General features: G+C 38.4%; 1 protein-coding gene across 1 annotated transcript in view; it reads right to left on the bottom strand.

Moving 5' to 3' along the window:
• The window catches only part of LOC125224995 (centaurin-gamma-1A-like), a 126,491-nt gene that overhangs the window by 45,454 nt on the left and 61,232 nt on the right, over positions 1-19,805 (bottom strand). The window contains 2 exon segments of the mRNA XM_048128513.1: positions 12,853-12,938; positions 14,095-14,241. Of these exon segments, the coding sequence (XP_047984470.1) occupies positions 12,853-12,938; positions 14,095-14,241 (233 nt within the window).

The following is a 19,805-nucleotide window of genomic DNA, read 5'->3' as shown; positions in this document are numbered from 1 at the left end:
TAAGTTGGGATAGCGTTTTCTTGTGACCTTTCAGAGCACACAAAGGGGGCTCGGGGGCGAAGCCCCCCGCATGAAAGAAAGATCAACGTAGTATTTAGAATAAGTTGGGTTAGCGTTTTCTTGTGACCTTTAAGAGCAAACAAAGGGGGGCTCGGGGGGCGAAGCCCCCCGCCTGAAAGAAAGATCAACGTAGTATTTAAGATCAGTTGGGTTAGCGTTTTCTTGTGACCTTTCAGAGCAAACAAAGGGGGGCTCGGGGGGGCGAAGCCCCCCGCATAAAAGAAAGATCAACGTTGTATTTAAAATAAGTTGGGTTAGCGTTTTCTTGTGACCTTTCAGAGCAAACAAAGGGGGGCTCGTGGGGCGAAGCCCCCCGCATAAAAGAAAGATCAACGTTGTATTTAAAATAAGTTTGGATAGCGTTTTCTTGTGACCTTTCAGAGCAAACAAAGGGGGGCTCGGGGGGCGAAGCCCCCGCATAAAAGAAAGATCAACGTTGTATTTAAAATAAGTTGGGTTAAGGTTTTCTTGTGATGCATAGGTCGCAGACGTGCCGCTCACGAGCGGAACCTGCCACCCTAAAGACAGCCAGCGGGCGAGGGATGCATTAGAGCGCCCCCGCCCAATACGCTGGCTCTCGAGTTGGAGAGTGCGACCCTTGTGTCCAGGAAGCGCTCCCACAGTGAGGACCGGTCGGCTCATGGCCCGACCAGCGAGGGATTCTGATCCAGGATGGCCGCTGCGGGGCCGCGGATGCACTTTACAGCTTCCCGGGACCCCGCACACAAAGCGGTGAGAGGACACCGTGGGGTTTAGTGGGTAGGGGGGACTCTTTACAGCCTCGACCCCCACATAACCGACCGGGTCGCCCACCACCTCAGACCCGGCGGTATGCGTAAACGCATTCCCCACGAAAAAAAAAATTTTTTTTTCTTGTGATCCTTAAGAGTAAAGAAAAGGGGGCCTCGGGGGCTTTTGGTAACCCTTAGGCGGCATATGTAAACGTTATGTTCTTATGCAACTTCATTCGCCAGGAAGTTCGGATTAGTATTTGTTTACAAGAAAGTCTTTCCTGTTCCAGCGCCCCACGCTTTTACAATGAAATATTATAATTAAAAGCACATAGTTTTTAAACTTCAGCTCACAAATAGAGACAACTTGAACGATCCATAATTTATTTTTGGCTTTTACGTGCATTTATAAAAGCGTGTTTTATAGTGTTTTTTAAACTATTAATTTTTTTGTTTGAAATTAAATGAACTAAATTTTGATTTAAATGATAAAACTTAAATTACCCTGATTTTTGTAATCAGATACCTACCTGCTTTTATTTAGTAAACAATTATTTCCTTTAAAAATAAAACACCTACTTTCGGGTCTAGGGTGGACAGAAGTTTGAATAAGAATTTAATACACGATATAACAGTGAAATTTAAGTAGTTTAGGTAAGTGTAACGCCTACTTTAACAATTTTCACACAATAGATAGCCGCAAGTTTCAAAACATAACCTGAAAAGTGACGGAAATTGCACCACAGATTAAAAAAGCACCACTATTTCGAAATAGGTCGTAGCCTCCCAGCAATTACAAGCCTGCCAACATAACTATCACACATTCTTATCCAAAATAGACTCTATACGAACGGTATAAGAGCTTTTTCATGTGAAAGTTTTGTTGTTGCTCCTGTATGAAACGACGGATGCTGGCAGGACGTTCCAAAGCCCCATAGTTACACAACCCCAGCTCCAAAAGGGCGTATCTACTATGACTTTCTATAGACATTATTACTTTTTTTTTAAACGGCTATGTGTTGCCAGTAAGTTTATTATGCGACAATCTGCTGACATTCATGCTGACATTCAGGATCGCTGAATACAGCATGGTATGCATTAGTGACATTTGGATGTGTTGGATGTAATCGTTCGAGTAGAATTGGCTTCGTTTCATGTTGTTTCCAAATTGTTAAATGGCGAATCGTAACAAGTTTTAATGATTGAAATTATTTTTATATACTATACATATTTGATACCCTAGCAGCTTTTGTAGCTGATGACTGTGTATTGTATGTCACCGCACTGATGTTTATTTTATACTTAAAGTTCTAACAAGAGTAACAACATTATTGAATTTCTGTGTTGTATTATTTTTATAAACTTTTAGTATACCTACTAAAAGTTTATAAAAATAATACTCCTCGCTCCTAAAAAGTTTTGCTAGCCACCCTCAAAACTTTTTAGGAGCGAGCTACCATTTTATTTTTTATGACAAACACAATAAAAAGGTAGACGTGGAGAATGAATCTAGCCTGGAAAACTTACGTAATATTATACTTTCTAAAATATATTTCTATAACAGAGGCTACTGAGATAAAGATTAATTTTATATACCAAATTTTTGTACAGAATGCACCTACATCAGGAGATATTTAACCCCTATCGATTCGAATGCAAACATCCGTATATTGCAAAACTCTCAGTGTTGCCAGAGCAATTAAGAGCAGTTTAAAAAGTTAGCAAATACTTGCACCGATGCACTCTGCACAATGCGGTGACCGAGATCCAGGATTCCAGGCTTTTGTTTCGTAGGATAGGGGATTAAAAGGGAAATGACCTGAGATTCAGGCACTTGAAAGGTTTCAAGATAAAATGCAGGGGAAAATGCTTCTATTTAGTAAAATCCAAATTAAGCTATTGCCTTATATCTTTGTTAGGGCATAGAATATTATATGGGAGTCAAAAAAATTGTCCGTACAGTAGGGAAATTACAACCGAATTTTGATTAATTAATATCCCTACTTTTGAAATCTTTGCAAAAAGTTTACTTCGCCTAGTAAAACTGTAATCGACTAACGATAGAAGACACAGTTTATAAATAAGTACCTACCTAAATGTGAAATCTCCAAAGGGATGAAGGCATTATTTAATAATAACTGTTCCTTTCTAGTCACAGGTTCACAATATTTAACACGTGTCGTTACATTTCGTCTTCATTAATATTTCTAATTGAAAGAGTTTATAATTGTTAAGAATTTCATAACTTCACAAATTATTCATATAATTATTGTAAGGCAGTGTTAAATATCTCATAATTTTGCCCAAAGATTGATATATTTTTGTAAGTTGGCAACTCGAACGGCGGGCTGTCAGTGGAGCTCTCGCGAGAACAAGTGAACTTTGTTTCTGTGACGCTATGTAAAATAAATAGCATTAAGAACCTGCTTTGGAGTCTTAATTACTATGTTGGGAATATAATCTTTATCTGGTTTCATTCAACACTTTGTAAGTGTTGGAGGTTGGAGAGCTAGTAGAATCTCGATCCAGGAAACCAAATAAATTGGGTTAATTGAATAAAGGGACTAATAAAAGCGTAATTGTGAACTGGGAAGAATCACTGTAGACATGAATTTAATAAAATTGTCTTTGTGCTCTGAAGAGTATTGCTCGAGCCTCGGCTCGAGGTCTGTTTTTGTTAAAATTCTTGGATAGGAACAATCAGCTTAGAGTAACAAAGACGTTACCAGTGTTGCCAGCTGTGAACCACGATTTTATCCGATGTCGGTCGCAAAAATCTCCGAATTGTCAACCAATTCTCCGCCAGACCTTTGCAACCCATATGTTCCGTAACGCATACAAGAACCAGTTTTTTTCTAACGAGGGGGGGGGGTCTGAAAAAAGTGCGTGCCTTTCGAAACCTTAACGTTGGTGGATTCAACAACCCAGAATATGGGCATATTGAATTACGCGCCTTTTTTTGTGCCAACATTTGGTTAACCGGCACGCGTTTTATAAAGACAATTGGCCGGTGAGCCCCTTTTTTAACCTTTCAAATATGCCGCCAATTTTTAGTGCCAAATTTTGGTTCACCGACTACATTTTACACGCAAAAGCTTTGTACTCGCATTTTAATTTAATGGCTGCGCAGTTTGTAGCCGTCAGCGTCACCGACAGAGCTAAATAAAATATTTGTTTTTTTATTTATTTACAACATATCTGTTAGTGACTTGCCACACCAGAGCGTCGCGTGTCTCGGGGCGCGCAACGGACGTCCGCGCCACGCCACCTGAGTGTAATTCAAAAAGCGTCTCCTCAGTACATTTTGTATAGGAAGGACGTAAGGCGCGCCGCCAAGCGGCGCGGCGCGCGCCCCGCCGCCGCCACACCACCTGGGTGGCCGGTCCCGTAAGGGTGCGCGCCCACGGCCGACAAAGTTGCTCGGCGACTTACGTATTTGTATGAAAAGTTGCGTTGCTTCATGAGCGCACTTTCATACTAGCCCATGGTCGCGACAAAAAAGTCACCCGTGAGCGCACCTTCTAAGCCTATTTCTGTATTTCTTATGAAACAGCGTCCATCAGCGACGCGTCGAATCGCATTCGATTGTATGAGAACTCTATTCGACACAGTTCGGACGGACACTGACAGATCTGTCAGTATCCGTTTGAACTGTCAGTTTGCATACAGTCTTCATTTCATAACCTTAAAAAATCATATTATGAAATCAGATCGAGTGCATTGAAAATTCAGATTAAAAGCAATCTGTCAGATCGATCTGAAAAAAAAAAACATAATTTTAAAAAAAGACGGACAGTTCGAATTGTATGGAAATCCGTGCACTAGATCTGATTTCATAAGGCAGGCCACAGACAGTGTAAAACCTGTCAGTTCAAACTGACAGATCTGTCAAATTGAACTGACAGGTTGCATACAAATCCAAATTCAGATAATGAATTTTTCAGACTGTCTGTGGCGTGCCTAAGACTGTCTGTTGCCGGCCTAAGGCGGAATCAAGCCGTATCACATCGAGTTCTCATACATTTTGAATGTGACTCGATGCGGCTCAATTCCGCCTCCGCTTTAATGGACGCGGTCTCATAAGAAATGCAGAAAACGAATTAACGTGGACGTAGTGGACGCCAGCAGGCTTTCGAGACGGTCAATTTAAGTGTTATGGCTCCTCGATGATTCCATTCCTCCACCTTCAATGTTTAGGATACATTTTTCTAATTTGCCGGTTTTTTTACTGCCAAGATTTGGTTGACCGTCTATAAACAAAAAAAAATGTTTATAGTGAATTCATACTTTTTATTACTTAACGCTTTTATATCAGAAATGCACAGAACATTGAGAATATTTCAAATATTTAATTCATGCATTTAGGTTTTCCGAGCGGTTTAACTTTAAAAAATTAGGGACCTTTTCATAATCTCCGAAATTCTCCGATTGTATCTGATCTCCGTCAATTCTCCGCTAGAGGCTCAAATTCTCCGAAAATCGGAGAAAAATCTCCGAACTGGCAACACTGGACGTTACAGACCCCGGGCTTTTTCAGTTTTTGTTAATAATTCAAAGACAAAATCATAAGATATGTTTCCGATCGTGTTTTATAGTTTTGGTTTTAATTTTATTGTCTTGTTTCCAATAAGACCGTAGGTAGGTACTTATCAACATGAAAAACAAAGGTAGTCTAGGCTCTAAACCAAATTTAGTTGCATATACTTAGTTCAAAATTTTATTAAATGTATGCCTACATTTTCCATACATATTGCCAGAATACCAAGCGATACTATTTTTATTTAATAAGAATACCGTTTTTTTAAAGAAAGTTTTATATTTTTCATAAACCTGATCTTGAAAACAAGAGAAACATGCAGTGATGAAGTCCTATGTGTGGATATCTGTCGACTGAATTTCTTCAATAAACCTTTCTTTACCCTGAGTTGACATTTAACTGTTTATATACCCAGGGCACGCATTGTCTATATTTAGTAACGGGCTAGGTCAGTCTAATGTGATGACGTCACGGATTTGACCGAGGCCCTTCTATTTCTGTCTTTAGATAGCAACACTGGTCACTATAGATGGCATCCCTCTAGACTGTAAGGTAACGGACCCAATCATGGACAGTTTAAGAAAGATTTTCGCCTGTTTTTGATATTTCACTCATAAATGTAAAAATTCCACCGCTAAGCGTGTTAAATCTTGAATGTCCTATCCTTCTTTTACATTTGAAGCGTATTGCAGAATGGATACTCCTATTAGTTTCTTAATACTAAACAAATTAAAACTAGGTGTTTTTTCTCCATTTATGGACGGCAGTTCTCCAGTAATGGATCCCCCATTATGGACAGTGAAATAAGTTTAAAATTTTACTTTTAAAGCCAACTGATACTCAATGAGTCAATTTTATATATCATAAATACAATTAGTTTGAGTTATTTTAACATAGGATTGTTTCTTGTAAATTTTGGTTTTGTAAATTGTTCCTTGTCCATCATAGGAGGTAGGCAGTTTTTCGATTCCAGTAATGGACACTCGCAAAATAACGCCATTTCTTTATATCTTTGGAGCAACAAACTAGTATGTTTTATACCTTATCTCATGCTTAATGCAGTAAGTAAAACACATTCAAGTTTACACCGAGTATTATTTTTTTATTATTTTATACATGAACTCAACTCTCTTAGCAACATTACTAAGAATTCGTCTTGATATTTTTTTCAGTAAACTGATGAATTTTATCTTGTCGCCAAATCCTTCAGAAATAACCGAATTAATTGAAACTTAAAAATGAAACAGCTCTACAACTCTAGTTTATGGTACATAGCCGTCAGTTTTTAGAAACTAATTTTAGATACTTATTTTTAAGGATTTGTGTTTTTTTGTGCATAATGGCATCACCGTCCATTATAGGGTATTTCACCTTACACCCCATTGAGTAAAATGTGAAAGTCAATAAGGCTTGCGCCCAAATTTTACAACTTGACACATGATTTAGTGTTTGTCAGAGCAAGCGCGAAGTGTCTCCTTTAAGTATTCTACAGCTTCGACAAAGAATAAATAAATAAATAAATATTGGGGACACCTTACACAGATCAACTTAGCCCCAAACTAAGCAAAGCTTGTATTATGGATGCTAAGCGACGATATACATACTTAAATAGATAAATACATACTTATATACATAGAAAACATCCATGACTCAGGAACAAATATCTGTGCTCATCACACAAATAAATGCCCTTACCGGGATTCGAACCCAGGACCGCGGCTTAGCAGACAGGGTCACTACCGACTGAGCCAGACCGGAATATTACTTAACTTTTTTTTGTGAGTGGCTGCTCGACTAACCTAAGTTGGCAATAAACATAACTGCATAAACTCCAAAGCATTTCTTCTCTATCACAAAAATGACTGTTTGATGTTTGTGCTGTCACTCGTTTTACTTTAGTTCTTAGCTCAGTTTATTAAGTCAGGGACCCACTGAAAATCAGCGCCTCTGCTTGCCGTGGAATATACTGAGTGGGATCTCATTTAGCATCTAGTTTGCGTTGTATCTATCTTATATTCGTCCAATTGTATGTTAAATAAAGTATATTCTATTCCATTCAATTTTAGGCACATCGGTGCGAACGAGATGAACTGCGATAAAATTTACTTTTCCCCTCACTAGCTCGGAAACACGTGTTTTGTCCTTTAATAGCAGCGGGTAAAAACGCATTTTATCCAATAGTGGGTAAAGTAATTTGACCTTGAATAAAGTCAAATGAACCGCTTTAAAATTGATAATAATAGGTGAATCTAGTAATAAAGATGATTTACCACCTGTGAAACTACTGGAAGCAGTGATAAACGCATTTTTTGCGTTGTAGTTTCCTCGCTATAGTGAGGGGAAAAGTTTTGAGTTACACTCGGGTGCAAATGTATTTTACTTCTCGTGTTTTAAAAAACTCGCAAGTTCAGGATTCTATTATCGAACCACTCGCTTCACTCGTGGTTCAACTATAGAATGCTTTCACTTGCTCGTTTTTCAATTCCACACTCGACGTTAAAATACAACTTTGCCCCCTTGTATAACAAATAACTATTAATTTACATTACCCTGATGTAAACGTCGTCTCTAGCTTCGACAGTTTGTAATTTTTTTGTTGATTCCGTTTTTGAATAATTGAGCAACCACGAGGGTTCGCGAGACATACAAGTTACAGACCTACTTTGTAATGTGGTAATATATGAATATTGCAAATAGAAAATCCATACGTTTTGAGATTGAGAGGCGAAACCAATTTTGCCACCGAAGGCAAAGCCACACCATCTAATGCTTAGTAATCAATGCTAGCACTTTATGTGAATCGGCTAAAAGGGTTTATATTACAGCTAAGTGCCATTAGGGATAATTGTATACAGGTGAGGTTTTGGTAAAATGAACTAATGTTATTAGTAATCTTATTTTGGGATTAAGTGTGAAAATAAAACATATTTGTTTGATATATGTTATATTTTGAAAATATTACATTTAATTTAAAATTTTCGCCTGAACTTGAATCTATTTTGAACCAACCTGTCAAAGGCAGGTTTTAATAATTCCATTAAATCGCCCACAGATTCTCGAGCCCACGTTGGGCGCCAAATTTAGTGACGGTAAATTGGAATTGGCGTTACTCACTTTACGGTTACCTATACCCAAAAGTTGTATACATTTTGTCGATGTTGTAATGTAGGAATAATGTTATAATAAAATCACGCAGGGACTTATTATAAAAATGACATAGAATAAAGTTCAATATACGAGAGTAGGACATGTAAAGAGAAGGATGCCCGTAACTCGCGAGCTTCGATTTTCACAGTTATATCCCAGAGATGTCGCTGATGATGACTAATTTCAGCATCGTAGACTATGTTCCTACAATTATACTTTCACGACAAGTTTATGTCATGATCATGTCTATGTCTAATGACAGCGTTGACGGACAGTAGACATTCAACGGATTATCTGGTCATTTACCTCTCATTGTCAAATATAAATAAATCACACAGACGGGTATCTAACTCTTGTACAGAATTTCAGAATAAATTGAAGCCAATTTCACTGTTTTGTTTATACCAAAGACATATGTAACTCCGTGTATCGACAGATAAAGTCTGAGATAAAAACGTACCTCAAAACTATACAGAAAAAGGTACGGTGACCTAGATGGTGATACACCTTTGGGGGACGCTCGGCTAGATGGCGATATTATAAATATTTGACATTTTAACACATATCAAGCTAAGAATATGGGCCAAATTGTCAAAACTGAGGTTCAAAAGTTTTAAGCCTGTGTCGAGAAATGGCAGTCTATGCACTGTGATTACACATTTTACTTTGACAGTAACTCTCTATAATACTCGATCCTCTTTGGTTTATACAAATATTTCTACTCTGCAACAAAGTCATCTAAAATTGTGTTGAAATAACCTTTTAAATATTAACCTATTTGACGTGAACGCACTTTGCATAGGGCTGAGATTGCATATCTCCAATCCAAAGGAAAAACGACCTAACTGCAAATACTTATAGTTCACATTAGCTTGTTAGCTTTGAACAATTTGTTTGTCATAGACAAGCAGAGGGTTAAGTAGTGGGGTAATTATACGATCGATTTGTGTTCCAACACTATTGATTTACACTTACATTACATTACAGTCAATTCGTGTATCGAGTGTTTGGGTGAGATATTGTGGAGCGGTTGGAAATAAAATATAGCAAACAAGATTTTTGGTGACGGGTTAAGAATTTCACCACCCCCTTTCTTCCCGTGGGTGTCGTAGAAGGCGACTATGGGATATGGGTTAAATTGTGGCGTAGGCGAGAGGCTGGCAACCTGTCACTGCAATGTCACAGTTTCGTTTTCTTTCAACCCCTTATTTGCCAAGAGTGGCACTGAAGCTTTAGTAGTTTAATGTGTTCTGCCTACCCCTTTATGGGATACAGTTACAGGCGTGATTGTATGTATGTAAACAAGATTTTTTTTATTTCTGACTTTGGTTCTATACCTTTAATGGACAATAAAGCTTCGGATTATGTGAAGGTGTAGTCTGAGCAGAATCCAGGACCCTTCCGCATTTACAAGAAGAGGTTTACAATAATGGAATACTCCTAAAGAGTTTACACTCCATCGCAGACCAGTTATGCAGAGATATTTTTGATCTAGGTATTGTATTCACAGGATATAATTATGAAATAAGTATTTAATGCTCTGAGATTGTATTTTTGTATGTAACTTGGTAAAAATACAATCAGCTTCAATTTCTGACATAATCCAACATTAAATGCACAATGTTTTTGATTTGATAGTTGTCAAAGCGGACCCCAGGCTCCCATGGACCGTGGCAAATGCCGGGATAACGCAAGGAGGATGATGATGTTTTTGATCTGATACGTACTTACAACTTATGCACAAAGTTACAACGATAATATTGCAAAAGATCCATTAATTCATTAGATACTTGTTTACTCAGATATCTTGTAAAGATCTAGTTACAATGCTGTCAAAAACCGATGTAAACCAAACTACATAATAAACAATAAACAAGTTTGAACAATAAGAGCTAAGTATCTCTGCAAAGGCCAAAGGCGAAGATCAACACCAGGTCACCTTTACCGACTTTTCGAACTCTTCTTACTAGTCTAGACTTTTGTTTTCATATAGATTTGCTTAGAATCCCTAGGTTTAACTTCGTAATCATGCTTTCTTTAGGCCAGAATGGGCAATAACCTCATTACTCTGTGTGCAAAATAATTAATTGAGTCTATTTCGTGATGTTGATTCATGAAGTTACATTTCCGACTTTAACGTGATGTTCCAAGGAAAGAAAACATGTAAAATCTAGATAATATAAAGCGAACGACTATACAACGTGCTCACGAGCAAATCGAACAAATTGTTGAAATTGTTACCTTTATAATTATATTCTTGATCATATTGAAAAAAGATCTCGGAGATCATATTCAAAGACTAATTAAATAAATGTTTTATAAACTTGGCTGGATTACCCTAGTTTTAGAGATAAAGTAAACTAAACATTTCTTTGTTCGTTACTTCGTTACGACGTTGCCACTATAAGGGCCTATTTAGAGAACTCGAGAAATCGCATGCGAGTTTTATGACACTGCGGTATCGACGGCTGTGCAATACTGTATGTAACTAAACAGCCCGCAATGTAACTAAAATCGCATGCGAGTTCGCACGCCGTCTAAATGAGGCCTAACACAGACATTTGGTCACTCTCGTGGAAAACCATCAAAAAGTGGAAAACAGTTAAATTTTCATGTGTCCTTGCTCTATTGACATTCAACAACTTCCTTCTCCTCTAACGGCATGTTAACCACTGGTAAACATATAAAAACGTCGAACATAAGTGCCACAAGTCGATTGTAAAAACGACACGCGTCGTAAAGCGGGCTATTAAAGTACGGCTCGCGCTTTTTATAGCACAAATCGATAGCGTCCTGTGACGCGGTTCCATTCCACTCTGACACGGCACGAAAATAACGGACAGGACCATAACATGAGCTTGAAACTGACCTGAGACTGCATCATACGTCAAGATGTACAGAAAGTAGGTAAGATACGCACACGTTATCGAAATGTCATTGTTAATGTATTATTCTACTAATGATGATGTTATATGTAAGCATCATCATTAGTAGAATAGCAGCATCTACATAATGTTATCATAACTACTGAAAAATCATAATGCAGACGCACATTGATAGCAATTATGTATGGGTATATATTATTAATGGGTCACCATTTAGGCATTATGTCTCGCAATCTTCGGTTTTCTACAAGTATAAGTAAGTACTTCCCCAGCTGGGCCCTGCCCCTGGTAGGCAAACATGATCGCGTGATAAATGATAATTATAATATCAGGAGGGCGATTTTTGAATCTCGCATACGGGATTTTGTCACTAAAATACCGGTTGAAAACGGTGACTTGCTTATTATTTTCAGTGTCAATTTTCTGAATTCGAACGCGTGAGATTCAAAAATCGGTCCGCTGGTCGTCCCTTTCGCACTATTTGTATATAAGTGCGATAGGGACGGCCTGATGTTTTAACGTTTACCGCGCGACCATGCTATCGGTTCTGATCAGAAATGACATCCATGACGGATCCAGCTTCGTACTCAGGGGGGCGACATGATGTAGATATAACACAAATCGAGAAGCGAGACGCACTTATTTTTGAAGTGAAACTTTGACGCTCAGGGTTGCTAACCGATTTTTGAAATATCCCTTCCTATTTTCATTTCCACATTACAAAGTTTCACGTCTTCCGCGCGGAGGGACACCACCATTTTTTTTATGTAGTTTCAATACCCGGGTCAGTTAAAAATGACGGATACAACATGACAGTGAAAACGCACAGGTAGTGGGGTCACCCTTTCAGGCATTATGAAGACGTGGCATTCAGCTCCACGTTTGGGACTGTTTGCTCAGCACAAAGCCCTTTAATGCCAGCGAAATGATAAAGTTAACTATGAAAGCCACAGTATGTATGTTGTCCTGTTTAGGGATTCGCAATGGCCCCGACGGAAGATCAGCGTTGGCCCTCCCAGGCTAACACCATGCTGAGTCGGGACCATTTCGTGGCAATTTATTATGTATGTACCTATCTTTTTGTGTTATGTGTAAATAATTTCTGTTGTCACTTGTCACGAATACATGATTTCTATTTCTTAGATGTCTCCTGAGAGTATTTTCGCAAATTTCGCATCATCCGATCCGAATGTAAGAAAGATGTCAAAGGCAAAAATCAATCTTACATCCGATAACGGATTGGAAAATGTGAAAACGCTAGGTGCGTTAGTTAGTTAGTTAAAAAACAGTTGATGCTTCAAACTAATATCTACATCCCATTGTAAATACAAATTAAATCCAGCTGATGGATTTAGCGTTGCATTATTAGCTTTAATCCTTAGGACAGGCTACTTTATCTCCAGGTTTACGTCTCACTGACTTGAGGAAGGCTTGAATCGAATCCCGAGTGGGTACGGATAATCCTACCCGCTAAGATTAAACAAATGTCTACCTGCATCTCCGGGGAGCCCCCCTCGTCCCTTATGAGCAGGAGGTAGCTGTGGCCATCGATGATCACCTCCTTCTTGAAGCGCCCGCCTGGAACATCAAAACCACATTTAAATAAATAAGTTTTTGTCAAAAAATATCAGTGACTGTACAGTCACCGGCATAAACAAGTGATGATTTCTGTACCTTGTCACTTTAACGTCGTGTCTGAAATGGCATACGAAATTGTCAAACTATTTAAAGCGACAAGGTACAAAAATCATCACTTATTTATGCCGGTGACCGTACTTTAGGTTCCACAGACAAATACTCATCGAGCCAATTCTAGAAACCTGAGGACTTTGAGGTTCTGATGTTTTATGACTATTAATAGAGTTCATATTATGTTCTCCTGCCTCCTTCTGTATTATACTCATTGTGAGTATTGTGGCAAACCATCACCAACCACCATACCATTTATTCGTGGAATCATTCTACATTCAAGTAAAATAAGGTTAAACAAATGTAACTCTAAAACTTAACCATACACGTTTTTCTTCATGTAAAATTCACGGGTAGGTACTAGGTACGCCATTCAATAACTTAGTGCCAATGCCAAAGTGCAGAGTTATCTCGTGCTCTCAGGTCCTAGTCGCATGCTTAGTTTGATCAGACTCGAGAGGGAAATAAGGACTAGAACATTTCTGACAGCTACATACCTACTTTAACTTTAATTTAATGAGGATATAAATTAATTGGTCTTGTAATATTCGACCAAACATCTACAAAATCGATTTTATGAACCCTCGACAAATTACCTGTCATTTCACGTCTAGTCATTATGTGGCAATCATCTAATCATGGTGAATTATCGATGGTATTCTATTCATACATAATTCCATCGCGTGGGTCCAAAAACGCTCGATAAAAATCAAAAAGGAATAAAAGTCGTAACTGACAGATAACTAGTTATTGTTCATGTCGTTGTGCGATCTACTATCTACCTACGCACAAAATCATAGTTCGTTGAACTTTTACAATTTGTTTATGTTGCTCATAGCGCCATCTATGAGAGACGCCATTCAACGGTAGAAGGCTAGAAGTTGTACTGCCATCTAACGTTTCACGCTGACATCAATGAAGCAACGAGCTAAGCTAAGGAGAATGTGTTATGGTTTTACCGATAGAGGCGCTAGTAAGTTGTATGAAAATTATTAAATATAATTTTGAAATAGACTAAAATAAATGGAGTAAAAATAATAAATACCTTCAGGACTTTCTTCTTGCATGTATGCGCCTGTTAGATACCGATGGACTAGCGCAGATTTTCCGCTGTCCGGTGATCCTAATACACCAACTCGTAATTCTGTGACACCTCGCGCGGCCGTCCATTCTTGGCTGTTTACGAATGAATCTGTAACAATAAAAAATAAAAAATGAATATTTATTTGGTAAGAAATGCATTTATGTAACAAATAAGAATAGGTTGAACGTGGTTGAACTGATATTTTTTGTTGCATATTGATAATAGCGCCATCTATGACACATTAAACAAACTATAGGTACACTAGGAAACAACATCAGCGCTGTAAGGTGAAGCGACATCTAGTGACGAGTAGCGGAACTGAAAGATTTCAATCCGTTTGTATAGATGGCAGCCTTTTCAGAGAGAACAATTTCTTAGTAGAAAATTATGGGATAGGGAATATAGTCAGTAGACGTAATAACATCTTGATAATACCGGTGTATAATGAGATTTTGAAGTTGATTAGAAATACTCAAAAACAGTATATTAATTAATCGGAAAATCGTAACAAAATGTCAAAAATGATTAACTTTTACGTAATTAATTAACATGTTCACAATCAGCACCCGTAATCTGTTACATGTTAACGATAGCCGATACTTTCACTGAACAAGACTTCCTATTCTTAGGTAAAACCTAGTAGCTACACCGTACTAAAATAAAAGGGCATAAGCGCCAGTGAAATTAGTATGTAAAAAGTCATTTTAGAATTGGTTAAGGTTGAGTTGTCGCGTAACCATTCAAGCGCGACAGAACGCAACGGTATATAGGTAATATGCAGATTTCTAATACGATTATTATTATTTTATCGTTCGATTTTACAATACTATGTTACATCACGATATTAGCATTAATAATTACTGCATGGTCAATAGTTATGTAAGTAGATAATACTAGAAAAATATGTAAAGAAGGATTTCTGAAAAAAAAATCAGTCAAATTATTATAATATACCTACATAGTTACATACACAATTACATATGCATTATAGAAATACTCTTTAAATTATAATAACATGATGATCATATGTTTTTTAGGGTTCCGTACCTCAAAGAGGAAAAACGGAACCCTTATAGGATCACTCGCGTGTCTGTCTGTCCCTCTGTCACAGCCGATTTCTCCGAAACTACTGGACCGATTTACTTGAAATTTGGCACACGTATGTAAACCTGTGGCCCAAAGACGGACATGCAGTATAATTAAATGAAATTAAACGAAATTTAATCATAAGGGGCACTTTTGGGGGGTAAAATTGAAAATTAAAAATCAAAGTTATTAGAACTATATTGTGATACATATCAAATGAAAGAGCATTTTATAAGCATTTCAAATATATTTTTTTTATAGTTTTTATTTTGGTAATTTAGAAGTTATTTAAGAAAAATGACCATTCCCCCCCCCTTATCTCCGAAACTACTTAGCGTAAAATTTTCAAAAAAATACACGAGGTAGCCCTCTACCTGTAGATTACAGGAAAACCTATTAAAAATGTACAGTCAAGCGTAAGTCGGACTTAAGAGAAAAAAACTCAAATTGAGATTTTCACTCACTGCCGCTGCAAGTACTTACTAAATGTTTTGAAATTTTGTGAGCGCCATGGACAGGTAGAAAGAAATTCATTTCTGTTTAGAAATTGTTAAAAATTTTAATCATTTGCCAAAATGACTTAAGTTCCTACTAAAAAAGAGGCGCTTAAGACTGTTTAGAACTGCACTAACCATAATATTGCCCTAATAGGTCCAAAAAATGGTGTATATATACGAAAACAAAAAAATTGTGCCACCGACAACCAAAATCTGAAGTCTATTTGCTCTATCTCTTATAGTTTCCAAAATATACGCAAAATCTTTAAAGTACAAATCTAGTGTACGTTGCTATCACATGTCGTCAGGCGCTCATGACCTTTTTGTATGGAAATGTCGAAATCCGACTCGCACTTTACCGATTTTCATAGAAAATTGTGTTTTATTATAGTTTTGAAGGAGGTTTCTTGTTTTTAACCACCAACGCAAAAACGAAGGAGTGTTATAATAATAATAGGTTTGACGCTTGACATGTCTGTCTGGCATCATAGCTCCCGAACGAATCAATCGATTTTGATTTAGTTTTTAATGTTTAAGGTGAATTCGTCGAGATTTTTTTTTGTACCACGTAGGTGGCAAACATGCATACGGTCCGCCGGATGGAAAGCGGTCACTGTTACATATGGACGCCTGCCACTCAAGGAGTGGCACATGTGCGTTGCCGAGTCGACTCATTAGAAACTTGTACAAACCTGTACTTAGAAGGGGCCTGGGTGCCGACGACTCAAAGGACCGAAGGAAGGAGGAGGAAGGAAGGAAGGAGGAAGGATCTATTGTCCTAATTACTTCCGTAGGTCCTCCAGTTGCGATACAGGCTGCCAACATTTTAATTACACTTAGTGCATTTTAATCTTTCGGGCCGCATGACCACGCCGTTGATAGTTCATAATTAATGGGAAAATACTTGAACAGGCATCCACGACTACTTTCCTAGGTTTAAAGATTGATCAGGGCTTAAAATGGGACCAGCAAGTAGATAAACCGTGTGGCAGTCGGGGCAGTGCGTGCTTTGCCTTAGGTCGAGTTGCAAAGTCTGTGGCTCCAGAAGTAGCCCGGACATGCTATTTCGCCACTGTCCATTCATTAATACAGTACGTTGCGGAGGTCTGGTCTGGGGATGTTGTCCTGAATGGGAGAGGGTCTTTCGCTTTCAGAAACGAGCTGTCAGGATCGTTGCTCAGGTACCTGTAGACAGTAGACACTCCGGCCAAAGAATTCTTTAAAAAATAAGAATCCTTAAGCTAGGAACACACTACGCAGACGTCCGTCGTAAATCGACCGCGGACGGGGATCTGGACAATGAATATACACTTAACCGTGCAAACTATCGGTCGACGGACGTGGACGTGGCTTTGAGCGCATGGACGTCCGTTCGAAATCTGGCTCGCTGGATGTTTTGTTCCGTGCACACTGTTCGGTCGCGGTCGCGGTCGCGGTCGATTTACGACGGACGTCCGCGTAGTATGTTCCTAGCTTTACACTCATTACACTGCCTGCAAAAGTTATCATGCAGGTAGCCATTTATGTAAGAGAGAACTTGGCAGCATACAAAACCAGGGCCGGCTCACTCCGCGATTCTATCGCTGCGCTACAAGTACATGTCAGCGGCCGCGAGTTCGCGGCCCATTCATTGGCGACGACCTTCGCGCGGCGCAATAATAGTTATTTGTATAATAGTTATTTGAAGAATCATGAACTTGCGAGTTATTTATAGAATCCTGAACTTGCGAGTTTTTTAACACACGAGAAGTAAAATAAATTTGCACCAGTGTAACACAAAACTTTTCCCCTCACTGTAGCGAGGAAACTACAACGCAAGAAATGCGTTTATCACTGTTTCCAGTAGTTCCACAGGTGGTAAATGATCTTTATTACTAGATTCACCTACTTTTATCAATGTTAAAGCAGTTCATTTGAATTTATTCAAGGTCAAATTACTTTACCCACTTACTAGTGGGTAAAATGCGTTTTTACCCGCTGGTATTAAAGGACAAAACACGTGTTTCCGAGCTAGTGAGGGGAAAAAATCAATGTTGGCTGCTCGCGTGCGGTCCGTTTGTTAATGTAGGTAAGAATTTAGAATGGCGTCATTTTGTGAACATCAAAGGAGCCTTCTGTACTTGTACTATTATACATAATATATTCCGTGACAAAACTAACAACATGTGTTCCAAGTACAACTTTCGAAATGCCGGAAAGTTAGTAGGTATCGACCGTAAATTGGCGAAATCCAATTTACGGTCAAATTAACACATGTGATGGACCCTGCCGTCTATAATAAATTGCCGCAATATGTGGTTGAAGCGCCTAGTGTGTCGAACTTTAAGTACTTATCGCTTAAAAAATTGGCTGGTCGAGCACCCGTTCTACACTAATGACAATTTTTTTATTACCTAATTAGAAAAATATTGGGTTGGTAAGAAAGTAATGAGCGATCGTATGAATTCCACATAAAATTTTTGAGAGAGTTCTAGAATCTTCTATGGTCGAAAGTATGTAAAGGGCGAGTCGCACAGTTTCTCGTCAGTCATTCACTAGCTGTCGCCGAGCTAATATAAGGAAGAAAATGGACGAATTAAAAGTGCATGTAAGGCATTGCTTACTATATGAATTTCAGTCTGGCCATTCAGCCGCCGAAGCAGTGCGTAATATATGTCAGCGTGTTGCTCCTGAAGTTGTGTCTGAGGCCACGGCGAAACGATGGTTCCAGCGGTTTCGTAGTGGCGACTTTTCATTATCAGATCAACCTAAGTCTGGTCGACCGGTGAAGATTGATGTGGCCAAATTAAAAACCTTAATTGAAGGAGATCCGAGGCTAACGAGTCGTACTCTTGCTACCGAGTTAGGCTGCTCTCATGTCACCATAGAAACACATTTACACGAGTTGGGAAAAAACTACAAATACAGTGTTTGGATACCGCACGAACTTGATAGAGATCAACTAAACCGCCGTGCCGATATCTGCATACAACTTCTGTCTTTTCGCCGCACATTCAACTGGTTGGACCATCTTATCACTGGAGATGAAAAATGGGTCTTATATATAAATCACACACGCAAACGTCAGTGGCTAGCTCCAAACGAAAAAGGAATAGAGACACCAAAAACAGAGCCTCACCCGAAAAAAGTTATGCTGTCCGTTTGGTGGGATATTCATGGTATTATTCACTGGGAACTCCTACCAAGTGGAATGACTGTTACCGCATCAGTATACTGTAATCAGCTTGAAAATTTAAACCAAAAAATCTGTCAGAATCGTCCACAGTATGCTAAAGTTTTTTTCTTACACGACAATGCTCGCCCACACATTGCAAAAGTGACTCGGCTAAAGCTATTGGAGCTAGGTTGGAAAGTGATACCTCATCCACCGTACTCTCCAGACTTGGCACCTACGGATTACGCATTGTTCAGATCGCTAAGCAATGCCTTGAATGAAAAAAAGTTCGATGATCAAGCCCATCTACGACAGTACATAGCTGAGTTTTTTAAATCTAAACCTAAGAACTTCTTCGCCGATGCTATTCATTTTTTACCAGAACGATGGAGACAAGTAGTAGATAACGAAGGCCGTTATATTTTTGATAAATGATTAAAATAATAAATTAAATAAAAATTACAATATTGGTTATGATTCGCTCATTACTTTCTTACCAACCCAATATTTTTGTGCATTTTTTATGTGAATATTGCCTAACTTTTTGTAATTTCAATCTTCTGTCTATTTATTCTCTAAGTATTATTGCTGTATAAATATTTTTTTTTTAATCAAATCTTGACGTGTAAAATGGCGTTACAAATATGAATAAATGAATGTGAGTATAAGTAGTATGATTATTTTAACCATTGAAAGTTTGTACGGAACCCTCGGTGGGCGAGTCCAACTCGCACTTGGCCGGTTTTTTTTCAAAGGATTACCTACCTAGATTATATTTTTTGTGATAATATAAGCTTTTGCCCGCGGCTTCGCTCGCGTTAGAAAGAGACAAAAAGTAGCCTATGTCACTCTCCATCCCTTCAACTATCTCCACTTACAAAATCACGTCAATTCGTAGCTCCGTTTTGCCGTGAAAGACAGACAAACAAACAGAC

Source organism: Leguminivora glycinivorella, chromosome 3 (assembly GCF_023078275.1).
Source record: "Leguminivora glycinivorella isolate SPB_JAAS2020 chromosome 3, LegGlyc_1.1, whole genome shotgun sequence".
NCBI classification, from domain to species: Eukaryota; Metazoa; Arthropoda; class Insecta; order Lepidoptera; family Tortricidae; genus Leguminivora; species Leguminivora glycinivorella.
This window is presented reverse-complemented; position numbering and strand designations above follow the sequence as displayed.